The sequence below is a fragment of the Tamandua tetradactyla genome, chromosome 19 (genome assembly GCF_023851605.1).
Source record: "Tamandua tetradactyla isolate mTamTet1 chromosome 19, mTamTet1.pri, whole genome shotgun sequence".
In the NCBI taxonomy this organism is placed as follows: domain Eukaryota; kingdom Metazoa; phylum Chordata; class Mammalia; order Pilosa; family Myrmecophagidae; genus Tamandua; species Tamandua tetradactyla.
The window spans coordinates 1,401,093-1,423,229 of record NC_135345.1 but is presented as its reverse complement, the minus strand read 5'-3'; the positions used below and the strand labels follow the sequence as shown (position 1 = coordinate 1,423,229).

Sequence of the window (22,137 nt, the reverse complement as noted above, 5' to 3'; positions counted from 1 at the left end):
CAACCCGGGCAGTTTGTAGTTTTCACATGAGAGCTTTAACCCACTCGGATTCGGGTCTGTGCTCATGAGGCGAGGTGTCCCACCCCACATCACGGGCTTCTCCCTAGTGGCCGGGGCAGGCAGGGCAGGAGTGTGTGAACCTGCGGCACTGGCTTGCCTGGCCCACAGGCCCAGCCCTGGGACACCCGCCGCCCCTGGGGGGCAGATACCCCGCGGGCAGACTGGTGCCCTCCGCTGCTCTGAGGCCCAGGAAAGTGGCGTGGGGCGAGGGAAGCCCAGGAGGCAGGGGAGGCAGCGGGGAGGCGCAACTTCAAGCCAGAAACCGTCATTCTCATCAAGACTGCAGGCACTTGACTTCAAAGCTTAAACATAGGAACACTTTATTTAGTCTTTTTTTTAAAACAATTTAGCTTAAGAGGAGGGAGAGAGGTTAGAGAGCAGAAAGCTAGCAGTAGAGAATGAAGGACGGGGCAGGCTCACGGAGACGGGCGGGGGCAGGTGGGGCGGAGGCCACTGGCTGCAGGTCAGATCCTCCCCATCTTCAAAATCAGGTCATCACAGATCCTGGTGAGCTCCTCGTTTTCTTTCGTCTGGGGGGGGGAGGGGGGGCTGTGGGGATTCTGCGAGGGCTGGACAGGCCCAAGGATGGGGCTGAGCACGGAGCCCAGGGCCGGCCCCCTTCCCTGCCGCAGCCCACCTTCTGCTCCACGGTCCTCTCCAGTGACTGGCCGCGCATCTGCTCCCTCCGCAGGCTCGCCTGGAGGGCCAGCGCCTCGGCCTGGGCCTTGCTGCAGACCTGTGCCAGCTCCTCGTTGGCCCTGGGGAATCGGGGCGTCTGAGCCCGCCCCGGGAGACCCGCCCTCCTGGGGAGTGCCGCCCCCACTCACAGCCGGAGCTTCTCCTCCGCGTGCGTCTTCAGAGCCTGGTAGCGCTGCTCCTCCTTCTCCACGCGCAGGATGTAGTCCTCCACGCACTTCTTCAGTGATGCTTCGTTCTGACGGGCACGAGCAGGGGCCTTGGGGTCAGGGGCTGACTAGCAGCACAGAGCGGGGGCACCAGCAAGTGCCCCCGAAGCCATCTCTGCGCCCTCCCTACTGGCCAGGGTGGCCGGGCGGCACACACCTTGCGGTAGCCCTCGATCACCTCCTTCTGCTTCTCAAACCGCTTGAAGAGGTCGGAGAAGGACTTCTCCATGGAATTCAAGTCTGCAGCCAGCTGGTCCTTCTCCTTCAGGACCGTCTGGATCTCGGCCTTGACGTGCTCCTTCTGTTTCTGGGCATCCTCTTGAGAAGAGGAAAGGAAAGAAATGCAGGGCCACTTAGACGCGTAGCCAGAGAGGTCAGGGCATCCCACCTACGGGACAGGGCGACGGGACCCCGGGCGGTCAGGGTGCTGAAGGGACAGTGGCCTCCTGGGGAAGCCCAGGGTGGGGGCTGCTCCTGGCTAGGCCAGAACCCCCGAGGCTGGTGCTTAGGCCACAGCAAGTCCCCACAAGGACTGCGGGCCAGGCCTGTGGGGTGCCCCGGGAGCCTAGCCCAGCCGACCGGGTGGGGCCCCCACCCACCGGGGGAGCAGGCTGGGCTAGACCTGAACACTAGCTGCACGGGCAGGGATCACACCTGCCCCCACCACTACCCGGCCAGTGTCTGTTCAACATCTGCCAGCCTTCCGGGCAGGGAGAGGGGAAGGTGCCGTGCATGTGTCGGGGGGTACGTGAGTGTGGGTGCAGGGGAGGGGTGCATGAGCGTGTGGGACACCAGCAGGTCCCCGCGCACATACCCATGAGCTGGTGTGCGATGCCTTCGAACTCGTCCATGATCTTCCTGCAGAGGAGGAAGCTGCCATGACCAGTGGGCAGAGGTGTGAAGAGCCACACAGACGCGGGGTGGACTTACCCCATCTCCTGGTTCTTCTCCTCGAGCTCCTCACACCTGCCCTTCAGCTCCTGGTTCTCCAGCTGCGTGGCTCTCACCTACAGGTGAGCAGAGGGCGTGCAAAGGTGCTTAGCCCATGGGGCGGCATGACCTGGGTCCTGGAGCCCCTGCGGTATGGACAGGCCTCACCCAGGGCCCCTGGAGTGACCCCACCCCCACACCGAGCCATGGGAACTGGTGCCTCCACAGGGACCAGGCAGGCCACACTGAGTCCCCGAGCTCACCACCAGGTAGCTGGAACCCTTGCTGACCTCAGCCCCAGCAGACTGGCCCAGCCCCTCCGAGGAGACCAGGGTAGGCACCTGCCTAATCAGGTTCTCAATGAAAGCCTGCGGTGGCGTGGGTGGCCTGGGGATCCTGCCCCACAAACTCTGTGTCTGACATAGTCGCTGGGACAAGTGGGAAGTGTGCAAACAGTGGGAATGTGGGGACTCCTCATTTAGAGAGGGACGGGTTTGCGGCTGGCTCCAGCTGGCCTCCTACCCACCCCTGCCTGAGAGGGACAGAAGCTGAGTGCAGCTCACAGCAGGGGAAGCGCAGGTGGGGGGGGTCTGCCCTCCTAGGTGAGCAGAGACCCCACCCCGCCCCAGGGGAGATGCTGCGATGCTGCTGAGTGTGGGCAGGCAGGGCAGGTGGCCCTTGCCCGAGTGCCCCAGACCCCTCCCTCCCCTACTTCTGGGCATGGGACCAGGCAGGAGGAAACGCCAAGTCCGCACGGCCCTCATCGGGGCTGCATAGTGTGCCCAGCCTGTGGGCTCTGCCCAGTACACTGCACATCCGTGGTCAGTCGCCAGGCCTGGCCAGGGATCGGAGGCCCTCCTAGAGCCCCAGCAGCTGAGTGGGGCAAGGGTGGGTCAGTGCCTGCTACAGGTGCCCACTCTCTGCATCCACACCCCCTGTCCCCAGGCAGGGCCGCGAGGCGCTCACCGCGGCGTCCAGGTCCTCCTGGCTGTACCGCAGCACGTCCACGATGGGCCCGCTGGGCGGGGGCAGGAGGCAGGCGGCAGGGCCCGAAGGGAGGGCACTCATGGGGGCGTCCAGGGCTCCCAAGAAGTCCAGCTCCACCAGCCTGGCAGGGGGTGGCTCTGCTGTGGAAGGCTGGCCGGCGTCAGGGATGCTGAGGGGCCGACAGGGGCACCATCACCCCAGGCTCTTCTCGGTGCTGGGGGGGCACGGAGCTCGGCTGGAGGCTCCTAACCGAGTGCCATGGCTCTGCCACCTGGGCACTCACAGAATCACCCGCGGAAGGTGCCGTGCCTGGTCCTCTTCCCCTCCCCCCACCTGCCCTGGGGACGTGGCAGCTTAGCCTCATCTGTGGCTTGACCTAACTTGCTTGGAGTCCCTCATAGCTCCAGGTTTGACTATTAGGGTCACACCTCGCAGATGCCTTCCGCGTGGCTCGCCTTTCACCTGATGTGAACTCAGTGGCCCCTTCCCAGGGCAGGGCCAGGCGGCCACCGCACTCTGCAGCCACACGCCTGTCACCACCACCTGCCTGGCGAGGAGCAGCGGGAAGCCCGCCTGGGTGCTGCGAGGGGGACGGGCACCGGGACGGAGAGCACCTACTTCTGCTTCCTCGCGTCTGACCACCCCGCCTGGAAGGGCAGTGCACGACGGGCAACAGGGAGCCGGGAGCAGCGTCCTCCCGTGGGGGCATCCCCCCGCACCCCCGACAGCGTCGGGGCTCACCTGGCTGTGGCGGCTGCCACAGGAGCCACACGCAGCGGGCTGTCCTTCAGGAGGGGGTCGAACTTCAGGTACAAGGACTGCTTCCTCAGGGCAGACTCCTGGAACTGGGGCAGGGTAGCCCTTGCTGGGTGCTCCCCAGCACACAGCTGCCCAGGCTGGGGGTGCATCTGCTTGCTGGGCAGGCGGGGCCCCGGGAAATCCACGACCCACCTTGGCCTCAGGACCCCAGACCACAGGGGTGCCCTAGTCCCATGGGCAGAGGGTTTCAAGTTCGTTTCAGGGTAAGCCCACTTGCTGGGACTGCTAAGGGGGGACCCTGGATGCAGCATCATAAAGGAGCGTTAAGAAAAAGGGATCCTGGTGAGACCCAGCCTCAGCGGGCCCCAACCCAGCATTCTAAGTAAAAAGTGCCCTGTGTTACAGGGAGCCTGAGCCCCGGGCGGCTGCCCCACGCCTGGAACTGCCTCCCATCAGGGCAGGTGGCAGCACAGGGCTGTGGTTTGGGAAAGGCCCCTCTGAGGCCGGCACTGAGGAGAGGCTGCTGCTAGACGGCAGGCACTTACCGAGGAGGTCCCAAACTGCTCCAGGTAGTCCACCTCGGCGCTCGTGCCTAGAACTGAGCGGGGAGAGTCACCGCCTCTGCCCAACAGTGCAGTGGGCACACCGCTGCACAGCCCAGCCCGGACGCTCGGCAGCATTTCCCAAACTGCCGAGTGCAGGAAGTGACCCCTCTTGGAGAAAGACACCTGGGCGGTGAGCCTCCCAACACTTCCCAGCGCTGGTGCAGGGTGCCCCAACCTCGGCTGACCCAAAGGAGCTGGGGCAGCTGGGCCAGGAGCCCTTATCTTCTGAGCGGGCTCTCCGGCGCAGCATCCCCAAGAGCTAGGGTGTGACCTCCTCGCCAAGGGGCCTGCCCTGCGCCCTGCAGGACTGTCCTGCTCCCTGGCCTCTGCCCATGGGTTGCCAGCAGCAGCCCCTGGCGGCAAAGTCGCCTGGGTGAACAGCCAGTGCTTTAAAAGCCACCCTAGAAAAATCCTTGAATCTCTGATAATTTGGTTAAAAAAAAAAAATCACAAAGAAACAAAACGTACCTCACACCATATATATTCAAAAGTTAACTCAAAGTGGATCAAACATGAAACAGAGCAGAACCTAACCCCTGAGAAGAAATCCTAGGGGCTCACCCTCAGACTCTCAGATGGGACAGCAAAGCACAAGCAACAAAACGAAAAACTAAACTTCATCAAAATTAAACTTCCGTTTTAAAGGACACCATCACAAAAGTGAAAAGAACAACCACAAAATGGGAGAATGTATTTATAAGTCACACACACAGTAAGGGGCTTGTGCCTCGAACACGTGGAGAACTTTCAAAACTCGGTGGTAAAAGACAAATAATCCAACTAAAAAATGGGGAAAAGACCTGAATAGTCATTTCTCAAAAAAGAGACACACAAATGGCCACTAAGCACATCAGAGAGGCTTGACCTCACGGCCATGCAGCGAAAGCGAGTCAAAACCACGACGGGGCTTCCACTCACACCACGGAGAGTTGTCCAGCTGAAGACTGGAGCCAGAACACACTACAAAAGGAGGGACCCAGAAAATGTGCCGTGGCGTGAAAGAATCCGGACATCAAAGGACACCTGCTCTGTGATCTGACTTACACGAAACACCTAGGACAGGTCAACTCATAGAGGCAGAAGGTAAGAGTGGGTACCAGGCGTGGGGGAGGGGGCAGTTACTGCTGAGTGAGCATGAGTTTTGGTTCGGGGTGGTGAAATAGTGGTGAGACACACAGTATTGTCAGTGTACTTGACGTCAAAGAACTGTCCACTTAAAGTGGTAACTGATTTGTTATTTCTATTTTACAATTAGAATAAGTTATAAAAAGGAAGGCAGCACCGACACATGCTATAACAAACATCACACACACACTAGGGAAAACCACAATGAGATCCCACTTTGCACCACAGGATGGCTGGAATCCAAAAGCCACATAACAGGTTCTGGTGAGGACGTGAGAAATCACAATCTTGGGCATCGCTGGTGGAACGTGAGATGCCACAGCTACCGCAGAAAACAGTCTGCAGTTCCTCAAATAGCTAAACACAGAATTACTGTATCAACCAGCAGTTCCTCTGAGAAATGAGAACAAAAATCTTCTGCACAAACATTTATAGCAGCATCACTCTTAACAGCCAAGAGGCGGAAAGAACCCAAGTTCTTTCCATCAGCAGACGAATGGACAAGCAAATCGTGGTCCATCCACATGGTGGAATGTTATTTGGTCATAAATCGGAAAGAAGCTGTACACCACGGGCGAACCTGATTGTGCTAAGGACGTCAGCCACAAAGGCGCACATGCATTATGACTGCATTTATACCAAGTGTCCAGAACAGGCAGACCAGTCAGAAGGTAGGTCACCGCTCAGGGCTGGCAGTGGTGGGGGCTCGGTTAATGGGTATACTTTAAATGGGTGAATGTGTGGTATGGCGCATGAATTTTATCTCAATAAAGCTGTTAAAAAAGATCTCCGGGTCAGCAAAGAAGAAAACAGATCAAAACCCAAACCTCAGGGTGCCCAGCTCCTTTAATGGTCCGGGGGCTGGTTGAAAGTGGGGGGAGGTGCCCCTCATCCACCACCCACTCCTCTCGTGCCTGGGTGCTGCCTTGTCTGCACCTTTGGCCTGTTTGTCTGAGCGAGTTCACAGCTTCAGCTGCTGCACGTCCTTTCTATCATGTTGTACTGAAAATGCCGATCCCGTGATGACCCAGGAGTCCTCCCCCCGCTCCTGTCAAGTTGGGAATGTGACTGCTGCAGCGGAGGGCAGAGACTAACCGGGGCACAGGATTCAGGGAAGCCAGAGTGCAGGACCCACGCGAGCCTCCAGGCCACATACCTTCCATGGGGTCCCTGAATGTCTCCATGGCCAGGTCTGAGGCTGGCCCCTGCTCAGTAGGCTGGGGCAGCAGCTTGGCGGGTGAGGCTGGCAGCTCACTGCCCGGGAGGCCCACCGATTCCTCCTGAAAGGAAAGCAGGAAGTCATCTCGAGCCCAGAGCCTAGGCGTTTGGGGCACAGGACCAGTGCACCCATCTCGGGGATTGCCAGTGGCCCTACGGGATCCATTACTTTTTTATGTGCTATGTGGAAGGGGCGCCCAGCGTACCTTGCCTGCAGCACACAGGGCCTCCTCTACCACCTGGAACATGGGCGTGTAGTCAGCCGCGACTGGAACCTCCTGCCTGAAGGAACAGCATCAGGAGGCTGCGTGGCTGCAGCCCCGACCCCAATCCCCTGCTCCCTGCCCGGACGGCGGCACTGACCCCAGGACCCTTGGGGCCCACAGTGGAACCATCCTCACACGGTCCCTTGTAAGGGGTGAGGACACCCCACAGTGGACAACTCACAGGGGGTAGGCCCCACCATGCCCAACAGTTGGACACCCGAGACAGTGGCCACGCAGGCTGCTTGGGCTCACAGGCGAGGGAGACGGCACACTTGGGTGGCCAGCAGGCTGTTTTCTCTCCTGTAGATCTTTCTAGATTGCCCAGCTCTATTATGAAAAGCATTCTGGAAAAGCACTGTTACCAAATAAAAGCCAAGGAAGCAAGGGCCTGGCTAACGACTGTCCCTGGGACAAAAGCCCTCTGGGTGGGGCGGGCGTGAGCTCACATTTTTCTATCTTGTGCCGTGTGTACATGCCTGTGGTCCTTTGGACCCACGCTATTTCTCGACAAACTTAAGGTTTCAGAGCTGAGGCAACTTGAGCCCCTGCCCCTCCTGGAATCGGGACTCAGCTCCTTCCTGGGTGGCCCCTGCACTTACTGAGTTGGGGCTGTGTCCCCCGCGTCTGCGGGCTCAGCACTCCGCTGCTTGGCCGCGGGAGGGGGCTGGGCCTCCCCACCCACACACTGGGGGCCCCCTCCGAAGCGACTGAAGTTGGGGTCGTCAAGCTTGTCCCAGTCCAGGTTGTAAGAGCCCTGGGGTGCGCCTTCCTCGCCTGCCTTCCTGGAGGACTTCTCCTGCCTCGACTCCGGCCTCCGGGCAGGCGGTTTGTGCCTGGGCTTCTTCCCCAGCCTTTGCGGCACAGGCGCCTTTCTGCCTCCAGGGTGGTCAGAGAAGTCTATCTCCAACCTGACTGGCTCGCTCTGTGGGGAGGCAGCCGTGGGCCCAGAGCCCTCTTCCTGCTGAGCAGCGGAGCTGGGGGTCTCGGTGTTGTCCGCCGCGCTGGCTGGTGGCCTCTGCTCACCCTCCTGGTGGGTGCACGTGTCCTCGGGAAAGGCTGGGGTCTCACTGGACGGGTCTGCAGGGATCGTCTCCCTTTGCTGCCCCCCAGAAGGCAAAGCAGTCACGGTTGAGGAGACCGGGCAGTCCGAGCTCCTCTCTGCACCTTCCAGGGACACTGTCCTGGCACAGCCTTCCAGGTTTTCAGAAGTGCATGTAATACTTTTATCTAAAGAATGAGAACAAATGCTTTCCTCCACGGCTCTCTCGGGGCTGCCAGGCACGCATCCTGGAGATGTCGTTAGGTTTTTAGGTCCCTCCAGGACCCACGTAGCTGCCCCATCACTGAGAGGTGTGCTGCCGGGGGCCTGGGGGCCGCCACTTCCAGCTGGCTCTGTGGCCTCCGTGGGAGAGACTGCGCTGGCCATGGCTTGCTGCTGGCCCCCGTAATCAGGTCTGGCATCCGTGTCCCGGGTCAGCTGTTGGCTATTTAGAAACAGACTTAGTTACTACTAAGGGCTTGTTAGCTTTCCAGTTAGACTTGAGTCCCTGTGAAAACATCAGCTAAAGAGAGGAAAAAAAGGAAAAGAAGAAAGAACATCCAAGCAACCCTTTCCTCAGGCTTACCCAAAAGTACAGAATACTAACACTGTGACCGCCTGGGGACATGCGGGTTTCTGAGGGAAGTGGAGAAGTGACAGAACAAGCAGGCTGGTCAAGGTTTCTGCACTGACCTGTCTCCCCTTTAAATCAGGGACCACCAGACCCTGTTGGGGGCAGGGTCAGAAGGACACAGGCCCAGCTAGTCTTCAGGTGGGTGGGGTTAATGCCAAGGACGCCACGAGCTCATGACCCTACTGCCCCAGTGTCCTCAGCCTGGACACGGAATGGTCTCCCCGAGGGGCTTTTCTCAGCTGCCTGTGCCCCACTTCCAACAACTCAAGTGGGGGCAGTAGGGGCAGCTCTAGCCGAGGCTGGCCCTGGGCGCTGTGCTAGCCCAGACTTGAGGGGCCCTCAATGCACAGGGCTGGAGAGGGGGCCCAGGGGACGGGCGACCCCAGTGCAGGAGGGTACAAGCTGCTGAGTATGGGACCCAGGGAAAAGGCAGCTGGACACCTCTAGGAATGCAGGTGAGGGGCCAGGCCTGGGCGCCCCCCACCTCCTGAGGCTGCCCCCTTAGCCGTACCCCAGGCAGTGCATCCGGCCAGGCCTGTCCTTACCAGCTGTCCAGGACCATGTGCCAGCACATCGCATGGGGCTGCTCGCTAGGCCTTTCCCCACTGAACACGAGCCCTGCGAGGGGGCCTCCCACCAGGACACATGCCAGCCCAGCCCAGGAAGTGGACTCAGGGCCAGGACTCGGCACTATCACAGTGGGGAGGCTTGTGCCTGAGCCAAGGCCGAGCTCACAGGGAGATGGTACAAGCTACCCACCCCCTACTGCCAGCCCTGGCCGCAGCCCTAGGCGGCCCGAAGCTGACCCACAGGACCAGAGGTCGTGTCTGAGCTGTCAAGCCACCCTTCCTTTTGGGAGTTGTTTTGAAAGAACAATGTCTGATTTGCTCTAGTGTCATTCAGCTGAATATCAGAAGAAAAGCATACTCAAATTCACTGCAATCCCCATCAAAATTCTAGCAAGCTTTTTTGCAGAAATGGAAAAGCTGACTCTCAAATTCACATGGAATTGCAAACAGTACTAAATATTCAAACAATCTTAAGAAAGAACAAGGTCGGTGGACTCACACTTCCTGCTTTCAAAACTTACTGCAGAGCTACAGTAATTAAAACAGTGTGGCACCGGCATAAGCATGGCCATGGAGACCAAGGGAGAGAGCTGAGGGCACAAAGTTAAAGCCGCGTGCCTTAACTCTTGACAAGGCTGCCAAGTTCATGCAATGGGAGAAGAACAATGTCTGCAGCAAATGGTGCGGGGACGACTAGGAACCCACATGCAAAAGAATGACTGTGGACCCCTATCTCTCACTGTGCAAAAAACGTATTCAAAGTGGATCAGTGACTTAAATTTACGAGCAAACATAAAACTCTTACAAGAAAGACATATCTTTAGGACCTTGTAGTAGGCAGTGGAGTTGTAAATTTTAGACTAAAAGCACAAGCACCAAAAGAAAATAAATAAAATGGACTTTGTCAAAATTAAAAACTTTTGGACTTCAAAGGACATTAGCAAGAAAGTGAATGGACAACCTAAGTAATGGGAGAAAATATCTGCAAACCATTTATCTGAAAAGGGTTTAATATCCAGAATACATAGAGGTCAATTCAACAATTCAAAAACAACAAGATAATCAACCACATTAAAAAATGGGCCAAGGATCTGAACAGACATTTCTCCAAAGACGATACTCAAATGGCCAAAAAATATATGAGAAGAAGCCCAGTATCACTGCCATCAGAGAAACACAAATTACATCTACAGTGAGACACCACCTCACACTCACTGGAATGGCTATTATTTAAAAACTGAAAATAATGAGTGCTGGTGAGGGTGTGGAGAAACAGGAATGCTAATTTACTGGTGGTGGAAACGCGGTTACCGGGAGGGGCAGGGGTTCTTGCTCAACGAGCACGCGCCCTGGTGTTGGATGATGGGTCTGGAAATAGATGGTGTCAGCTACGCAGCACTCCCGGTGCACGGAACGCTACAGCACTGCTCACTTAAAGTGGCATAGATATCACCCATTAATTAACAAACAAAAAACCCGCGTGAAAATGAACTTCTGAAAAGTAACAAAGGAACACGTGTAGAAGCCCATTCAGAGCGTGGAGTGGGGTAGCAGACTGTGGCCTAGGGAGGCCCAGTTAGGTGAAGAGTACTTCTTTAAATGTACTTTTGTTCTTTAAAACTTATTGTACATCTGAAATCTTGTTTAACAGAAAAAGCAAGTTTTAAACCGCCAAGTCAGCAGAAATCAGAACAAAAAATGGGCCAGAGAGCCCCCTGCCCCCACTCCTGGGGCGGGTGTTGTGCAAAGGCAGGCAGACAGCACCTCTGGGCTGGAAACGAACAGCAGGAGGGGCCTGTCTTCAAAGCTGGAGGGTTTCCTGCTGCTAGCACTGCACAGGGCCTGGGTGAAGCCAACTCTCCAGCCAATGTCCTTTGTCAGAGCTCACGTGACTTGTTCTCCCACCACCAATCCAGACTTAGAGAAGCCCTTCAGCCTCCCCAGGCGAAGACTGTGAGAGACTCGGCTTCACTTCATGGTCAGCCACCAGGCAGTGGCCACTGCTAAGCCTAAGAACGTGACCCCGGGCCGGGCTACAAAGAAGCTTCCTCTGATTAAAATAAACTCAACCCCTCAGGACTCAACTCCAACCCCTAGCTCACTCTTACTTCGCCCAACAGATCATATAAAGCACAGCCCCGCCCCTTTTAAGAATAATGTCTCAGTGTAGACCATGCAAGAATTGAGTCACAAGCAGAGACAGGAGATGAGGAGAAACACAGCTTCCCTGGGGAGAGGCTCAGGACTGCGTAAGGAGTTGGAGAAATGAGAGCAGAGGCCCAGCACCTGGCAAAGACACATCGCAGGAGGAAAGAATGGAATCTGAACTCAATCCAAACACCTGACCGTTAACTTTCCCACAAGTAGAGGGCTTCGGAAGCCCCATACCCGGGCACCGTATAAACACCTGCAAAGGCCCGTCGATGGTGTTAGAGCCACAGCACACAACAGGCCAACACTTACTCATCTCTTTGTGTCCAGTCACGGTGAGAGTTTGCCAATCCAACAGTCTCGTCCAGAGTAAAAGGAGCTTCTAGTTTACTGGTCATACTAGGACTTAAAATCCTGTGTGTCTGTGGATCCCGCAGAGGCGTTTGAAAAGTTACCTACAGGGGAGCGAGAAGGAACACATGCCTGTTAAATGATTCTCGGCCATCAGCAGGACTCGGTGGTAGCAGCATGCCAGCCTGGGGGCACAGGCCACACTCCGTGGGGATGGACTGACTTGCCTTCATAGCTCTGGCTATGCTCTTGGGTGGCACATTTTCTTTCTGTGACAGACGAAGGACAGACGACTTTCCGGTTAGTTCCGGGGGTGAAAAGAGGAAGTCACAAATTTCGGTGGCTTTGTCACAAGTGACGTTTTCATCATTTAAGATCTGCAGACTCATTCTGGAAAAGCAGACCACGCCTCTGTCAGCACGGGGGCAACAAGACTGGTGCAGCACATCCAGACAGGGGTGTGATACAGGTTGTCCCCTTTCTGGGCCAGGCGTGGCTGCCTGCCCAACCCAGCCTCCCACAGCATGTCCTTGGTGAGCTGGGCAGGAGCGCTGGAGGGTCCCCGTCTGGTCTCAGGAGGCCTTGACTCCCACGAGACCGAGAGCCCAGAGGGCCTTCAACCGGAGAGAAGAGGAAGACTGAGCTTGTGGAATCACCTGTGATCCTGGGCTGTTTTGTTAGGTAATAAGTTAGAAGACCAAGTACTGGCCTGGGAGAATATTCACAGCTGAGGCTGCCTTAGTCTCCCCAGAGCCTGACTCAGGTGGTCAAGAAACAGGGTGCAGCCTAGGCTGTGTGGGGTGTGGGGGTTTTGTGTCTCAGCTTAGGGGACAGAGCCCAGGTGTCAAGTCAGCAGAGAAGAGAAATGCTGAACAGTGAGCCATAGTTCGTGCTCCCCTGCCCCTGGCTGGAAAGGGGGGAGGGCAGGCGAGGGTCAGCAGAGGGGCCTGAAGCCCAGGAGGCTGTCCAGAAGGATCTGGTAAATTGCTAAGGAGCCTTGCTAAGGGGCCTCAAGTCAGGTTCAGCAAGTTCCACAATGGGCCTTTGCTGCTCCCAGGCCCTGAGGGCGTTCCTAAGGTAGGTGTTGCTAGAGTTGAGTGTGGTGGTGGAGAAGAGTGGAACCAGAGAAAGGTCCGATGAGGCAGCCACCAGTCCAGAATGCAGGATGGGCTGCATTCTGAAGAACAAGAAGGCCAGGGTGGCTGAGCAGAGGGGCAAGGAGTAGCCTGGAAGCGTGGTTGGAGGAGAGTGGGGTCCACCACGTGGGACATGAGGGGGCATGGGGTCGGGCAATATCACTGCTGGGCTTCAGAAGACCCTTCTGTTACATAGCAGAGGGGCTGTGAGGGGGAAGAGGGAACACAGGCAACCAGAAGCAGTCAAGGTGTCCAGGAGACAAGGCTGGGCCTGGGCTTGGTCAGTGGGTCTACGTGGACACATGAGGGCAGGGAAAAGTCACAGATGATTCTCCGAGTCTAGCCTGGGTTAATGGGTGCGGGGGAGCTGAACTGTGGGGGTGTAGGGAGGGTGTCTGGGGAGCCACAGGGGCATCTGGAACCTGCAGTTAGAAGCTGTGCTAGTCCAGAGAAGTAGTTACTGCGGGGTCCTGTGCCAGCCAGGGACTGGGTCCGGGTGGTGGCCACCACTGGGGATAAAGCTGGAGCGAGGCGAGGCCTGTGGCTGCACCCGGGGGCCGACTGCGTGGAGGTGGGGAAGGGAGAGGTGCAAAGGAGACCCAGAGGAGCGGGGCACCGGTGAAAAGAGCGTTCCGGAGAGGAACAAGCCGGTGGGCTTGGCAGGACAAGGACCGAGACCCGGGTGGGATGCGCCAGCACGCGGTCCGCTGGAGACAAGGTGAGGAAGTGTCTCTGAGACGCGGTGGCAAAAGCCTGATTGGAGCGGGCCAGAGAGCGAGCAGGAGCTGGAGAGGCAGTGCTGGCAGCAGCGACTGGGGAAGCGCTGCCGCAGAGGGGGCCAGAGAAGCGGGCAGGAGCTGGAGGGACGAAGGCTGCTCGCGGGTGGCCGCGCGGGGCCCGCCGCGGGCGGAGAGCAGGTGGGGTCCTCGAGGGAGCAGCGGGGGACGCTCCCCAGCCCCGGCAGGTCCCTCCCACCCCTGCTTCCGCCAGCCGAGTGCGGCCGCGGGCCGGGGGGGGGCGGGTGGGGACCGGAGGGGAGGGTCCAGGTGCCGGGGGGGCCGCGCCTGGGGAGGGGCAGGGCTGTGGGAGCCGCCGCTGCCCAGTCCGCGCTCGCCCACCCCCAGGTCGCCTCAGCCAGCCTGACTCCCCCGAGGTCGCAGGCGGCGGGGCCGACCCGGCAGAGGCCCGGGGCCTGGGAGGGCGTAGACTGGGTCGAGCCGAGGGGCGGCGGCCGCCTACCTGTCCGCCGAGCTCCGGACCCGCCCCGTCGCGGCCGGGAGAAGAGAGGGGAGTACAGGGAGGAGCCGCGCCGCCGCCGGAAACCCACTCAGGCCGCTAAGTCCGCCGCGCCCGCCGATTCAAATACCGACGGTTGACTCCGCGCAGCCAGTCAGAGCGCGCCGGGGGCAGTCAGTAGCCAATGGAAGGCCGCGCCGCGCCGGCCCCGCCCCTCGCGCACGCGTTCCACTTCCGGGCGAGGGGGCGCTTCGATCCTGGGCCGGATGGGGCGGAGACTCGCATGCGCAGCGGACGGGGGCGATCTGGGAGCCGTTTGCTCGGTCTTCAGTTTTCTCAGCTGTGAAATGGGGCCAGTTGTAGCGCCTCTTCCACGGCAGGTCGCGGGGAGGGGCTGCATCCTCGCGGAGAACGTGCGGGCGGCCTGCGCCTTTGGGCCGGGCTCGGGGACTCCGCTTCCCAGAGCGCCCCGCGGCCGGGACTCGGCCTCCCAGAGCGCCCCGCGGCCGGGACTCCGCCTCCCAGAGCGCCCCGCGGCCGGGACTCCGCCTCCCAGAGTGCCCCGCGGCCGGCGGGATCGGAACTCCATTTCCCAGAGCGCCCCGCGACCGGCCAGCGGCGGCCTCGTCCAGCGCTCCGGGCCGGGGCCGGGACGCTCGCGCCTCTTCCCCGCGCCGGGGCCGGAGGTGGGACCGGCGAGCCTCTCTCGAGCGGCTTCCCGGCGGCGGCACGATGGACAGCCCCGAGGTCACCTTCACCCTGGCCTACCTGGTCTTCGCCGTGTGCTTCGTGTTCACGCCCAACGAGTTCCACTCGGCCGGGCTCACCGTGCAGAACCTGCTGTCGGGCTGGCTGGGCAGCGAGGACGCCGCCTTCGTGTCCTACCACCTGCGCCGCACGGCCGCCACGCTGCTGTGCCACTCACTGCTGCCGCTCGGTGAGGCGGGCCGGGGGCCCACGCAGACCCGGGACCCCCCGAGAGCATCCCCACCCGAGAGACACCCCCTCCATCCCCGCCCCACACAGGTCCCTGCTTGAGGTCCCCGCTTGAGGTCCCTATCTGTCTCCACCTAGAACCGCTTCCCCACCCAGATCCCTCTCCCCAGTGAGATCCTCTCAGAGACACCCAGTCCTCGCTGAAGACCCTGTTTCTATCTGATACACCCCATCTCTGCCTGAGACCCATCCTATTGAGGTTCCTGTTTCTGCCCCAGACCGCATCCCACCCCTCCAGACCCCATTCCCGTGGAGACCCCCTTTACGGCCAAGACACTTTGTGCCTACCGAAGCCCCCAGATCCCAACCCCACCGACTCCCGGGCCTGCCTGGCTGCTGTGCCACCAGTCGCTGGGAATGCCCTGAGATGGAGAGTCACTAGCAGGCTCTAGTCCCGGCCATGGTCCAACAGGCACCTCGGGCCACTACGGCCCTTCCAAGTTGAGGTGCTGCTCACCAGTGGGCCCTCTTGGTGGCAGGGTGCTTGGCCTGGGTTGGGGCTGTAACCGCACAACCCCCCAGGGTTCCAGGCACACTGCCCTGGACTGGCTGAGCAGTGTTTGGCCAATTCTGTCGATAGGCTCTGAGTCTTGGGGTCAGCCCTACTCTCCCTGCACAGGTCCTTGGTGTCCTGCTTAGGGTCAGGTCAGCCTGGCCGGTGTGGGGAGGGCGCAGGTTGGGGGCTCAGCCTGCCTGTACCAGTCCTGGGCTGTAGACCTGTACGTTGAGCACATCCTGGGGACACGTTGGGGGGCGGGTACCCAAGGCCCTAACGTGGCTTCACCAGGGTGGCTGTCTCCCTCTTGGGCGTTGGAGTTGGGAGGGCAGCGTGGGGCGGGTGCAGAGGAAGGCGTGAGGCCTGGGGACTCGGAGCCTCGGGTCCTGCGGCTCTCCTGGCTGCCGGTGAAGGCTTGCACGCATAGGGTGGGGGAGGAAGGCCTCAAGTCGTGTCGCTGCGTCCGCTCGTCTTCTTGGCCAGGGCTTGGTCCTCACTGAGGAGGAGTTGGTTGTGCGGCAATCCCGGACAGGACAGCGTTGTGCTGGGTGGAGTGCCCCAGGTCATCCCCCCACGGTGGACCCTGTGCTGGGAGAGGTGGCCGTGCCCCCTAAGAAGCCAGACTCACTGGCCTCAGTCCTTGCGGCAGGGGGAGCAAGTGGGGTCTGCCCTGCAGGGCCCTGCTCCGAGGGCCGGAGAAAGGCATCTGTCTGGCCGGGAGCAGCTGAAGAGCTGCACAGCTTGCAAGTGGCAGAAGCCCCAGCATTGCTGTGGGGAGAGGGTGCTTTGGCCCTGCCTGGGACAGACCGTGAACTGCCGCTGCTGCTGGGGGTCCCATGTGGCCGTGGGCATCTGCTGTTTGTATGTGGGGGCAGTTCCAGGTGAAGGGCTTCTGGGAACCCATAGTACTAGCTGAGTCCATCGGAAGAGTTGGGTTGGAGGGTTCCCTCGAGAAGGTGGAGTTGTTCTTGGCCTTGGAAGATGGGTACAGGGAGAGCAGGCAGAGATGGGGGTTGAGAGATTCCTGGTCCCAGACCGGAAACGCCAGCGTTGTCAGCTGAGGGGACGGGTGGTGCTTGGCAGGGACCCAAGGCAGCCTGGGCCTCCACAAGGCTGCTGCACCAGCCGGGGAAAGGATGGGCCAGAGGGCCAGGGGACTGTGCTGGGGTGCCAGGCAGGGGGCCTCCCGAGACGTGCAGGGTCCAAGGACATGAGCAGAACCAGGTCTGGTGGGAGGTCGAGGCAGGAGTGGGGGACTTGGGAGAACGAGGCTGGGCCGAGAGGGCTCCTGGGTCTGGAGGCAGCAGCAGGGGTGTGTGGGTGCCTGGTAGAAAGGAAGCCCCAGGCTTGCTGCCTCCCACCCCTTTCTGCCCCTGAGTCCCTGTGGGGTGTGTGACCTCCCCCATCCTCAGCCAGACCAGGAGAGAGACACAAAGCAGGAGGCAGCTGGGAGACCGTGCAAACTGGAGCTACACTCCCTCGGCCTGAGCCCCACCTGCCAGATCCTGGGGAGCTCACAGTGCCTGGGCCCTCAGCCTGCTTCTTTGGGGCTCAGGGGTGTGGTCCCCAGAGAGCTCTTTCCCTGGGGAGAGTCGCTGAGGCTCCCAGCAGTTTTCTGGAGCTCATCCTAGCTGGGCCCATGCCAGCCATCGTATTTGGGTGGAAGACGAAGCCAGGCCATCACATTTGTTTTTGCTTTTCTGGATTTCTCTTTTTTCTCTTGTGCTTGGATATTGTTTATGTAAAACTGAAGTAAATTAAAAGCATTTTTTTCTAACTTATCGTGCCGCTGCTGTGAGCAAAGGCTGAGCTAGGCCTGGCCACAGAGGTGAGAGGCAGAGAGGCCCACTGCCCTCAGCCTTGCCCTGGGAGCTGACCAGGGCTGGGCACAGGGACCCCGTAGGAAGGTGGGCATGGCCTGGCCAGCCCTGTACCCGCTGATGCCCGCCTCGTCCTTTAGGCTACTATGTGGGCATGTGCTTTGCTGCTTCAGAGGAGTGGCTGTACGCCCCTGGCCGGGCCCCAGAGGCCTGGAGACTCTTCCTCCTGCTGGCGCTGACCTTGCCTGCTGCGGCCTGCGCTGTGATCTGCCACTGGGCCCGCAACCGCTGGGCCCGGCACCCGCTGGCCTGCACCCTGGCGCTGTACGCTCTCCCGCACTCGGGCTGGCGGGATGTCGCTGCCTCCGTCAACACCGAATTCCGGCGCATCGACAAGTTTGCCACTGGGGCCCCGGGCGCCCGGGTTGTCGTGACGGACACCTGGGTGATGAAGGTGACTACCTACCGGGTCCATGTGGCCCAGCAGCAGGACGTGCACCTGACCGTGACCGGGTCGCGGCAGCATGAGCTCTCACCAGACTCCAACCTGCCCGTGCAGTTCCTCACAATCCGCGTGGCCAGCGCCCACCCCCACGTGAGGGCCTTCGACATCCGGTAAAGCCGCAGGGGTGGGGGCCGGGCAGGGGGATGGGGGTGGGTACGGGGCTCTGGGGCACAGGGGGCCAGGCTGGGGGTGTGTGGGGGAGGCACAGAGTCCTGGGGGCTGGGCAGGAGGGATGTGGGGGAGGCACGGGGCGCTGGGGGCCAGTCTGGGGGGATGTGGGGGAGGCACAGAGTCCTGGGGGCTGGGCAGGGGGGATGTGGGGGAGGCACGGGGCACTGGGGGCCGGGCAGGGGGGATGTGGGGGAGGCACGGGGCACTGGGGGCCGGGCAGGGGGGATGTGGGGGAGGCACAGAGTCCTGGGGGCTGGGCAGGGGGGATATGGGGGAGGCACGGGGCACAGAGGGCCGGGCAGGGGGGATGTGGGGGAGGCACGGGGCACAGGGGGCCGGGTAGGGGGGATATGGGGGAGGCACAGAGTCCTGGGGGCTGGGCAGGGGGGATATGGGGGATGCACAGAGTCCTGGGGGTTGGGCAGGGGGGATATGGGGGAGGCACGGGGCGCTGGGGGCCGGGCAGGGGGGATGTGGGGGAGGCACGGAGCACAGGGGGCCGGGTAGGGGGGATATGGGGGAGGCACAGAGTCCTGGGGGCTGGGCAGGGGGGATATGGGGGAGGCACAGGGCGCTGGGGGCCGGGCAGGGGGGATGTGGGAGAGGCACGGGGCACAGGGGGCCGGGTAGGGGGGATATGGGGGAGGCACAGAGTCCTGGGGGCTGGGTAGGGGCACCAGGTATCAGACCCAGGAACAGAGACAAGCTGGACCAGGACCTGGCGTCTCCCCTGGCACCTGCTCCTGGCCTTCGCCACCCCCCTTGCCCCCCACGCATTTGCAGTTCCTGGACAGGCGACCCTTGCTTCTCAGGGGCGCGCACGGCAGACAGCTGGGACCCGCCCGGGACAACTGCCGTGCTTGCGGCCTCTGTCCCGTTCAGGGTGCGGCTGACTGTCTGCTGCTCTGGCCCAGTGGGAGGCACGCTGCAGGCCCGGGGAGCTGGCGGAACAAACAGCAGGGGCTGGGCCGGCTTCCTTGCCCCCTCCCGAGACCCCACGGAGGCCCTGGCCCAGCAGCCCTGCGTCTCGTGCAGGCTGAACTCTGCTGAGTATGGGGAGCTGTGCGAGAAGCTGCGCGCGCCCATCCACAGCGCCGCCGACGTCGTCATCCGCCAGAGCCTGGGCGACCTGTTCCTAGAGACGTTCGCGTCCCTGGTGGAGGTCAACCCGGCCTACACCGTCCCCAGCAGCCAGGTGGGGAGCGCGGCAGGGGCTGGGGCTGGGGGAGGCGGCTGGGGGTGCCCCTGACCTCCCTCCGCCCCCACCCGCAGGAGCTGGAGGCGTGCATCGGGTGCATGCAGGCGCGTGCCAGTGTGAAGCTGGTGAAGACTTGCCAGGAGGCGGGCGCGGGGGAGTGCCAGCAGTGCTACTGCCGGCCCATGTGGTGCCTCACCTGCCTGGGCAAGTGGTTCGCCAGCCGCCAGGACCAGCAGCGCCCCGACACCTGGCTGGCCAGCCGCGTGCCCTGCCCCACCTGCCGCGCCCGCTTCTGCATTCTGGACGTGTGTGCCGTGCGCTGAGCGGGCCTGGGGGGCGTCTCGGGTCGGCCCTGCCCTGTCCAGATTCCCTCAGGACCCCATGATTGGGAGGGCCCCTCGCAGGGCGCCAAGAACTCTCTTTGCTCTTAAAGCCCGGGCGCCTGCATTGCTTCCTCACATCCCTCTACTGTCCTCCTGGCAGGGCAGTGCCTGTCCCCAGGTGTCTCCCAGCCCCGGTTCTGTGGGAGGCCCAGGGCTCTGCCCATATGGCCCTCACCTGGGCCCCTTGCCTTAATGCAGGGGACACACCTGCCCCTTATTACAAGTTTCCTTCTGCCCTGATGCCCGGCATGGCCCAACCCCCACCTCCCCCATACCATGGAAGCTGCCGGGAAGAGTGGGTACGGGAGAACTCGGGGCCCCACACACGTGTGGGTTGTTGGGGGTTGGGAGGGGACCCTGACTCCCACACGTCCCTGCCTTCAGAGACCCCTGACTGAGAGAGCCCAGGCAGGGGGCTGGGTAAGGGGCCGACTGTCCTCAGCCCTGTTCTCTCGGCTTTGCTCGGGCCACCCTGCCTGCTGGACGGCACTCGCCGTCCTTGGTGCCTTTTGCTGCCCCTCCCCAGTACCTGGGAGCCTTTGAGCTGAGCCACCCTTGGCTCTCCCGTCCACAGACCAGGCTGTGGAGATTATGCCATGAGGCAGCACAGGGCCAGGCTCAGCCCTCAGGGCCCACGCAGGTCAGAAGGGGCCTGCCTTGTGGTCAGGACACCTATAGGTGCCTGCCCAGCCCCCCATGGCACAGGTGGGGAGAGGACCAATGTAGCCCAGGGGAGGACCCTGCCCCCTGCCTTGGAGTCCTCACACTTGTGGCCCTAGAACCCCTAGCCTCAGGTGGCATTTGAAGCAAGTGAGAGGGCCCTGGCAGGCCCAGCCTCTATTGGACCAAGACCTCCACTTGACCCCCCCATGGCCAGGCCCTTGGGAGCAGAGACCCCACAGGACGCCCCATGGGTGGTCACCAGATGAGGGCAGTGAAGGTGTTGTCAGGTGCTGCCCAGCAGATGGGGCAGCTGGAGGTTACTCTCTCTACAGGAGAAAGTTAGTTTCATAAAGATAAATCAATTGTAGCCAAATGTTGCAGTATTTAATTAAATACAAGTCTGAAATTACATGCATTTCCAGACCTAAATCCTTTGTTTAAATTCAAGTTTTCATAACCCTCTGGGAAGGCCCAGGTGGCATCTGAGAAGCCGCTGTCGTGTGGCTTGTCTTGTTCAGGAAGAGGAACAGGCACCGTTTGCGAGGACACACCAGGGCCTGGGGTGCTCAGGTGAGAGGTGGCTGCCGGCCTTGGCAGGTCGCCTCCTGTGCCCACCAGGGGAACCCAGCACTGCCCATTCAGAGGCTCCTGACCCCCCGACTGGTGCCGTCCTGGGCCTGTAGGGGACCCCCCAGAACGTTTGCTGCTGTTTCCCCTATGCTGTTCCTTCATCTGCAGAAGCACACACAGCCCGGTTGGGGGACTTGAGGTCTCTGTGTTCTTGCTTTCGGAGCTCTCTCACCCTCATTCCTTGGCTCAGCTGAAGTAAAAGTATTGCTTTAGCTAGCTGCACGGTCTGAGGGAGGACATGGGTCGACAGTCGCCAGGTCCCTGCAGTGCTGGGGGTTGTGGCAGCATGGGCAGGGCTGGGGGCGCCGGCCCCTCCTGGGTGGGGGGGGGAGGGGAAGGGACTCCTGAGGCCAGACTTCCTGGGCTGGGCCAAGGCCTTGCACCATTGCCTGCATCCTTGGCCACCCCTCATCCTGAACCGTGCTTTGGGGAGCTTTGGGGCTTTGCCCCCAAGTGCAGCTGCACCCTGCCTGGGGTGCTGCCTGGCGAGGGACCACCGTTCCCACTGTTTTGGAAGCAGGACAGGATGAGGGGCAGGTGGGGAACACGCAGATACCGCAGCCGAGTGGGGCTCTGGTGGCTCTACGGACCAGTGATTCTGCCAGACACTGCAGCCCGCCCAGGCCCCAGGGAGCAGAGTGGGAATGGGTTCTTCCAGCCCCTACTAACTGTTGACCAGGCAGGCTAGTGCAGTGTAGAAAAGGTGGGTGTTCTAGTTTGCTAGCTGCTGGAATGCAACACACCAGAGACGGATTGGCTTTTAATAAAAGGGGATTTATTTTGTTGATTCTTCAGAGGAAAGGCAGCTAACTTTCCACTGAGGTTCTTTCTTACATGGAAGGCACAGGATGGTCTCTGCTGGTTTTCTCTCCAGGCCCCTGGGTTCCAACAACTTTCCCAGGGGTGACTTCTTTCTGCATCTCCAAAGGCCTGGGCTGAGCTGCGAGTGCTGAGATGAGGAATGCCGAGCTGCTTAGGCTGTGCTACATTGCGTTCTCTCATTTAAGCACCAGCCAATTAAGTCAAACTTCACTCATTGCAGCAGACACGCCTCCTAGCAACTGCAGATGTAATTAGCAACAGATGAGGTCCCCGTACCATTGGCTTGTGTCTGCAGCAACAGAACTAGGTATGCTCACTTGGCCAAGTTGACAACTGAATCTAACTAACACAGTGGGCATAAAGGGTGTCCAGCAGGTGGTAAGGGCCACCAGAGCGGCTGAGAAGATAGCACATTGTCATCTAGCCCTGCCTAACAAACCACCCCAGATGATGGTTTCAAACAACAAACACATCTCAGTTCC

General features: G+C 60.6%; 2 protein-coding genes across 4 annotated transcripts; one reads left to right on the top strand and one right to left on the bottom strand.

The window, feature by feature from the left end:
* Window positions 1-355: 355 nt before the first annotated feature.
* Window positions 356-14,136, bottom strand: TACC3 (transforming acidic coiled-coil containing protein 3). Of its 3 annotated transcripts, none has more exons than XM_077136214.1 (15): window positions 13,975-14,136; window positions 11,827-11,989; window positions 11,561-11,703; window positions 7,455-8,339; window positions 6,796-6,871; window positions 6,528-6,651; window positions 4,187-4,239; window positions 3,624-3,727; window positions 2,862-3,003; window positions 1,896-1,972; window positions 1,780-1,838; window positions 1,123-1,283; window positions 888-994; window positions 698-818; window positions 356-590 (listed from the first exon to the last, which is right to left on the bottom strand). In XM_077136214.1, exons 2-15 carry the CDS (start codon window positions 11,986-11,988, stop codon window positions 525-527), a joined length of 2,280 nt encoding a protein of 759 aa, XP_076992329.1. In that variant the 5' UTR covers window position 11,989; window positions 13,975-14,136; the 3' UTR covers window positions 356-524. The 3 variants fall into 3 exon arrangements, with proteins under 3 accessions (XP_076992329.1, XP_076992327.1, XP_076992328.1); XM_077136212.1 differs by having other exon boundaries at window positions 2,862-3,051; window positions 13,975-14,135; XM_077136213.1 differs by having other exon boundaries at window positions 1,780-1,823; window positions 2,862-3,051; window positions 13,975-14,134.
* A 449-nt stretch (window positions 14,137-14,585) lies between these two features.
* Window positions 14,586-20,612, top strand: TMEM129 (transmembrane protein 129, E3 ubiquitin ligase). The gene is made up of 4 exons (XM_077136215.1): window positions 14,586-14,908; window positions 17,424-17,898; window positions 18,995-19,154; window positions 19,232-20,612. Exons 1-4 carry the CDS (start codon window positions 14,704-14,706, stop codon window positions 19,478-19,480), a joined length of 1,089 nt encoding a protein of 362 aa, XP_076992330.1. The 5' UTR covers window positions 14,586-14,703; the 3' UTR covers window positions 19,481-20,612.
* The last annotated feature ends 1,525 nt before the right edge of the window (window positions 20,613-22,137 follow it).